This window comes from Silurus aristotelis, assembly GCF_946808225.1.
Source record: "Silurus aristotelis genome assembly, chromosome: 5".
NCBI lineage: Eukaryota > Metazoa > Chordata > Actinopteri > Siluriformes > Siluridae > Silurus > Silurus aristotelis.
In genome coordinates, this window is record NC_139578.1 from 120,001 (window position 1) to 127,329 (window position 7,329).

The 7,329-nt window shown below is 43.2% G+C and overlaps 1 protein-coding gene across 2 annotated transcripts in view; it reads right to left on the reverse strand.

Annotated features, from left to right (window-relative positions):
- Positions 1-7,323, reverse strand: part of nfatc4 (nuclear factor of activated T cells 4) — a 10,978-nt gene extending 3,655 nt beyond the window's left edge. For both annotated transcript variants that reach the window (XM_083540913.1, XM_083540912.1), the window contains exons 1-5: positions 6,772-7,323; positions 2,408-2,571; positions 1,843-2,325; positions 1,165-1,340; positions 139-301 (exon numbers count right to left, since the gene is read on the reverse strand). In XM_083540913.1, the coding sequence (XP_083397039.1) occupies positions 139-301; positions 1,165-1,340; positions 1,843-2,325; positions 2,408-2,571; positions 6,772-6,844 (1,059 nt within the window). In that variant the 5' untranslated portion in view covers positions 6,845-7,323. The remainder of the gene's footprint in view (positions 1-138; positions 302-1,164; positions 1,341-1,842; positions 2,326-2,407; positions 2,572-6,771) is intronic.
- Positions 7,324-7,329: the final 6 nt, after the last annotated feature.

A 7,329-nucleotide genomic window follows, 5' to 3' on the forward strand; every position in this document is an offset into this window, starting at 1 on the left:
GTTAAACTCACATAGCACTTCTTTTAGCAGTTTATGTTTCTCGATGCTAACTGTGCTCTACAATATGCTAGCTGTAGTTTTCCTGATGGAGTGTGAACAGTAATAAATAATAATAACAATAATAAGTCATGCTCTAACCTTCACTACAGGATGTCCTCCTGGTGATGCCTTCACGGCTCCTCGACTTCCCTCTGTCTCATAGTGAGCACGATGATGAGGGCGAGGCTGAACATCGATCCGTAACTCGTACTGATCAAACTGACACGGCAACGGCCAATCCAGCGGCGGCAACGCATTGGACCTGTGACCACAATACACTCCAATTACAATTACATCTTTGGGCCAAAGTGTGCGTGTCCCAATCCACCACCCTATTCACTACATAGGGGGCAGAAACGTTATCATTAAACTCCTGCAGTTTGTCCCAAACCACAATCATGTGGAAAACTAGAGTAATAATAGCAAAAACTAATAAACAGTGTGACCTGAAACAAGCAGCTGCGTCAGGATTCAGTCGAAGTTTTATGTTTAGGTGTTGTCTCTCCTTGTGGTTCCTCTGTTCACCCACTAGATGTCGCCATTGTGTCCCCATTAGTCTCTTATTGTTTCCACCTGTGTCCTATTCGCCTGGAGTGTTTTTTAGTTCCCTTTTGTCTCAGTTTGGGTTGATTGTTTTCGTGTGGTCTGTTTCCTGTGTTGTATTCCTGTGTCTACAGCCCAATCTCCAGTAGACCTGTGTAACTTTTTGTTTCTGTTTGTTTGTTTTTTGCTTGCTATTTCCTAGAAAGGCTTTATTTCGAGTGTTTTTGCTACATCTGCAGAAAGAAACTTGGCTTGTGAACTTACTTTGGCTTAGTGTTTGTGTTGGATCTTGATTTCTGGAACACTATTTTGCTGTTTTTTTATATATATATATATATAATTTAATTAAATATTGGATTTTCTAACCTGTCTGAATTTGTTTCTGCATTTGGGATCAAACCCCCTGTGGTAAACTGCTAGAGCATGGTGAACCTCAGTTTGAGCTGTGACAGAACATTCAAATCCATTGTGAACCGAGCAGGGACACTTAAATCTCAGGATCTTCTGAACTATGTAATGCACTAGGACTCACTGTATTGCTATGAGGTACTACTGGTACAGCGTGTGTATGTGTTCTCCAACCTGAAGATGGGGCTATGGGCACTGGTGCGGTTTCTTCCCCAGCCGAGGGTATTTGGTACAGATAGATAGTCCATGCCCAGGGTGGGAGGCTCCCTCCTGAGTTGCCCGAGGTCTGAGGGGGGACAGGATGTATTTGGGGCACAAATCTGCTCCAGTTCCACGTCTCGGGAGGATACCTGTTTACATCACAAACATGAACACTAGAGGGTGCTGTTGGAATGCACAATCAGGACAAGCCAGGGGCAGAAGCATGCAGGGTTATGAAGGGTTATGCAGGGATATGAAGGGTTTTGTAGGATTATGCAGGGTTATGAAGGGTTATGCAGGGATATGAAGGGTTTAGTAGGATTATGCAGGGTTATGCTGGATTATGAATGGTTATGTCTAGTTATGCAGGGTTATGAAAGGTTATGCAGAGCTACGTAGGGTAATGCAGGGTTATGTAGGGTTACGTAGAGTTATGCAGGGTTATGTAGGGTTATGTTGGGTGCTGCTGATTTAGGCATTGGTGGCACCCATTTGCTTTGCATCAACAGTTTTGAGTTGATTGTATTTTCTTTCCTGTAGAGAGAATTCTTGCTAATGGCTCTTTAGATTTCATCCCTAATAATATAACTAATAATAACTATAAAATTCCTACGTAATCATAATAATAATATTTTAGTTAAACCATCTGACCTGCTCCAATGAGGTCTTCCTGGTTTTCTGAGGGATACTTAGCTCGATGTGGTCCTGAGATTGCGGGGCAGAATCTCCTATCTCCAAAAATGGGACATGGTCTTCAGTGTAACTGCCCCTACGAGAGTGGCTTGGTGAGGGAAGGGGGGAGTTTCTACGTTTTTTGCCTCCTGGTGAAGTGGGTCGGGATGAGGGTGACAGGCAGACGTGGGTGGTGGCTTCACCAAGTTCCTCATCTTCCACCAGGAGAGAATCACAGCTTGACGCAGGGCTTAGCCAACCACGAGAAGATGGGCTGGAGGCAGGACTTGGGCTCAGAGACCCCGTCCCCATACTGCTATCCCGGTAACAATAGGGATCTAGGAGAGGCAGGTAGAGACGGTCTCTGTCCCAGTAAGTTCCCCCTTCTGGTATAAATTCATCATCAGGGGAGATGGTGGTGATCTGAATACTGGGACACTCCAAAACACGGGACTCTGAGACCTGAGACAGAATGAGACAATCATCATAGCTTGGTTTAGGAGAAATATCTCACCTTCAGTAAATATCAGTGCTGTTGTTTTACCTGGACAGACCGAGCCGGGAGACTCTCGTACGTCCCACTGAACTCTCTTACTAGGGCTCGTCTCGGGGGTGGGGAATGCATGCCAGCCCTGTGATTGGATGGTGGAGGGGAAGGAAGGATTCCCATTGGCTGGCTGAGTATAGATGTCAGCTGGTTTTCGGAGACTGTACAGGAAGTGATTATATTACAGATCATTATAGAGAACGTGATCAGTAATCTCAAGTAAATGAATAACTAATCTACCAGACTGCTGATGAGTTCTGGGTTGTGATTGGTCACAAGGTGTTGATTAATTCCCTAAATCATACAATAGTGTAGGATTCTATTAATGCACTTGTACTTATGTTAGCCTTTCCATAGTAACGGCTCGTTCACAGGGACAGTTACACCACAAGAGTGTTACACTGCTACACCTCCACACTGTTACACCTTCACACTGTTACACCTTTACTCTGTTACACTGTTACACCTACACACTGTTACACTGTTACACCACCACACTGTTACACTGTTACACCACCACACTGTTACACTTCCACAATGTTACACTGTTACACCACCACACTGTTACACTGTAATACCATCACACTGTTACACCTCCCACTGTTACACTGTTACACCTCCACACTGTTACACTTCCACACTATTACACACTATTACACTTCCGCACTGTTACACTGTAACACCACCACACTGTTACACTTCCACACTGTTACACTTCCACAATGTTACACTGTTACACCTCCACAGTTTAACACCACCACACTGTTACGCTGTTACACCCCCACACTGTTACACTTCCACAATGTTACACTGTTAGACCACCACACTGTTACACTTTTACACCACCACACTGTTACACTGTAATACCACCACACTGTTACACCTCCAAACTGTTACACCGTTACACCTCCACACTGTTACACTTCCACAATGTTACACTGTTACACCACCACACTGTTACACTTTTACACCACCACACTGTTACACTGTAATACCACCACACTGTTACACCTCCAAACTGTTACAACGTTACACCACCACACTGTTACACTTCCACAATGTTACACTGTTACACCACCACACTGTTACACTTTTACACCACCACACTGTTACACTGTAATACCACCACACTGTTACACCTCCAAACTGTTACACCGTTACACCTCCACACTGTTACACTTCCACAATGTTACACTGTTACACCACCACACTGTTACACTTTTACACCACCACACTGTTACACTGTAATACCACCACACTGTTACACCTCCAAACTGTTACACCCTTACACCTCCACACTGTTACACTTCCACAATGTTACACTGTTACACCACCACACTGTTACACCACCACACTGTTACACTTCCACAATGTTACACTGTTACACCACCACACTGTTACACTGTAATACCATCACACTGTTACACCTCCCACTGTTACACTGTTACACCTCCACACTGTTACACTTCCACACTATTACACACCATTACACTTCCGCACTGTTACACTGTAACACCACCACACTGTTACACTTCCACACTGTTACACTTCCACAATGTTACACTGTTACACCTCCACAGTTTAACACCACCACACTGTTACGCTGTTACACCTCCACACTGTTACACTTCCACAATGTTACACTGTTAGACCACCACACTGTTACACTTTTACACCACCACACTGTTACACTGTAATACCACCACACTGTTACACCTCCAAACTGTTACACCGTTACACCTCCACACTGTTACACTTCCACAATGTTACACTGTTAGACCACCACACTGTTACACTTTTACACCACCACACTGTTACACTGTAATACCACCACACTGTTACACCTCCAAACTGTTACACCGTTACACCTCCACACTGTTACACTTCCACAATGTTACACTGTTACACCACCACACTGTTACACTGTTATACCACCACACTGTTACACTGTAAAGCCACCACACTGTTACACCTCCCACTGTTACACTGTTACACCTCCACACTGTTACACTTCCACACTATTACACTTACGCACTGTTAAACTGTAACACCACCACACTGTTACACCTTCACACTGTTACTTCTCCACAATGTTACACTGTTTCACCACCACACTGTTACACTTCCACACTTATGACCATGTTTTCATTCATTACAAAATTCCATGTAAAATAACTTTACTCATTATTTTAGTAACTGGCTGTACTGCTACGTTAGGAAATGCTGTGTGTGTGTGTGTGTGTGTGTGTGTGTGTGTGTGTGTGTGTGTGTGTGTGTGTGTGTGTGTGTGTGTGTGTGTGTGTTAGCATGTGTAAGCATGTGAATGTGGCAACAATTTCAGAAAAATAGAGGTAAATGAGATTTAGTTTCATAAAAGGACTTCCAAGAAGTGAATCTGCCTCCATTTAAAACACTAAATTCTTCAGTAACAAAAGTCAGCAGAGGAGGAGGAAAGCAGGAAAGCAGGAAAAAGAAAAGGAGGAAAAGAAAGAAATGAAAAAAGAGGAGAAGGAAAAGGAGGAGGAGGAAAAGGAAGATAGGTAAGAAGATAAGGAGGAGGAGATAAAGGAGAATAGAAAGAAGAAGATGAGGAGGAAATGTAGAGGAGGAAGCTTTTGGTTGCTTGGTTGCTTTGGTTGCTAAAGGAAGAAGAGGGGAAGAGGAGGGGGGGAGAGGAAAACGAATAGAAGGAAGAGGAGGAGGAGGAGGGGGACAAGAAGGAAGAGGAGGAACCAGATGAGCAGGAGGAAGAAATTAAGAGTATGGAAGCTCTGGTGAAAAAAAAGGAAGAAGAGGGAAAGAGGACAAAGAGGATGAGAAGGAGAAAGAGGAGGAAAAGGAATAAGAGGAAGATGAAGAAGATGAGGAAGGGGATGATGAAGAGAAATAAAGAGCAGATATTAGTGATGTTCCTCAGTAGTAAAATCAGATGAGGAAACGTAAACAAGGGTTAAAGCTGGAGTCACTTATCGTAACTTCATTCCTCAATGGATGAAGAGAGAGAAAGAGGAGTATGTGCCATGAAAAAATAAAAAAGAGTGGTGGATGGAGGGATTTGTGTGTGTGTGTGTGTGTGTGTGTGTGTGTGTGTGTGTGTGTGTGTGTGTGTGTGTGTGTGTGTGTGTTCAGTAAACAGAAATGTAGGGCTGGGTCCAGATGGCAACAGTTAACACTACTCACACGCACAACTGATTAAAACCACATTGTTCCGTACCCTCCTCTTACACACACACACACACACACACACACACACACACACACACACACACACACACACACAAACATTAATTTGTTAGGTTAACCTACAGGTTCTTTTCTAGTAAACTATTGGCTAGCAAAGGTGTTTAATAGTAATAGCAAATATGGAGCAAACTAATACGAGCTAACATGCTGTGGCGATGATGTGGTATGGAGTTAGCAGTGAACTTCAGCGCTCCTCCTGCTAACACAGGGTCACTGACTGAAGTTTGCACTTCAGTACAAACTACACAACAACAACACTCACAAAACACTCGACTTCAAGAATAAGAGTAGCAACATTTTAAGTATCATTATATAATTAAACAGGGCTGAGAGAAAGCAGCAGAGATCTGATCAGATTCTCAATAGGTCACATTAGATCGGATTAAATATGATTAGATTGGGTTTGATCGGATTAAATCAGATTAGATCAAATAAAATAAAATTTGATCTGATTAAATCAGATTAGATCGGCTTGAATTAGATCGGATTGGATTAGACTGGTTTACATTCATGTAAAACATCATGAAGTTTGTGAGGATATGGAGTAAAAGTTGTTCGCTTTGTTAGCAGTTAAAGTTAACAGCTCTAAATGAACACAGCTGAGGAGAAACACGTCACTCAGACATTTCCTAGATCACACTTAACACTTCACCTCCAACTCCACCTGAGGTTCATCAAAGTGTGTGTGTGTGTGTGTGTGTGTGTGTGTGTGTGTGTGTCAGGATGCTGGGATGTAACAGATGTGGCGTTTATAAAATGAGTTCTTTAAAACCGAACATCACGTTGTGTGTTTTTATGCGTTTATTGTTACATCAACGCTTTGAAGTTGTCTGTAAGTGTAACACTGTGACACTGGAGACTCCTTCACACGTTCCACAGAAAGTGTGTTAATAAAGAGTATATGATCAGTGGCACGTGTGCGTTGATGAGCCGGAACTATGGAAACGAGAAGGTGTTGCAATAGAGAGTTAATCTCCAGCTTCTGACCAATCAGCACGCAGATGAAGTGCCTCATCTCCGCCTGCTTAAAGATTTACAGTGTGACCTTTGACCTCGAATATCCTGAGTGTTTAAAGGTGAACATTGATTATAATTGTAATAATTATGAGGAGACAGACCCATGCTCTCCTGATGCTGCTGCTCCTCCTCGAAGATCAGCTTGAAGTCCAGCTCTCCTTCCTCCCAGCTCATCCTCACTCCAGATCAACACAAACCCACCTGAGATCTTAACTTTAAACCTCTGTAATATCTTTCAAATTCTCCTTATTAAAGCTCTATAATCTCACAGATCCAAAACTCCTAGATGTTCTGCTCAGAAGTGGTAAAGTGTAGATCATCATCCCATCTCCTCTGCTCTTCTCATCTCCGCGTGCACTTTTACTTCCTTCCCATAACTTCCTGAGCGCTTTTATCCGAAAGATCTCTTTTTATTCCAAACCGAACCCACTTTGAGTCCTCCTGCAATTCCACAGTTCCTACTGAAGCTCCCCGTGGCGGCGGATCTACATGTTTCTGGAGAAAAGCGCTTGTGATTCCGCGCACATCCGCACCACAGACGCACTTTCACACACTCCAAACTTTATCCGCTTTTTTCTCCTCTAATTGTCTCTGGGTGGATTCCCGTTTTTTTTCGCTCCGTTGCGCTCTTCTCCCATTGGACAGTTTAAGTGTCGATC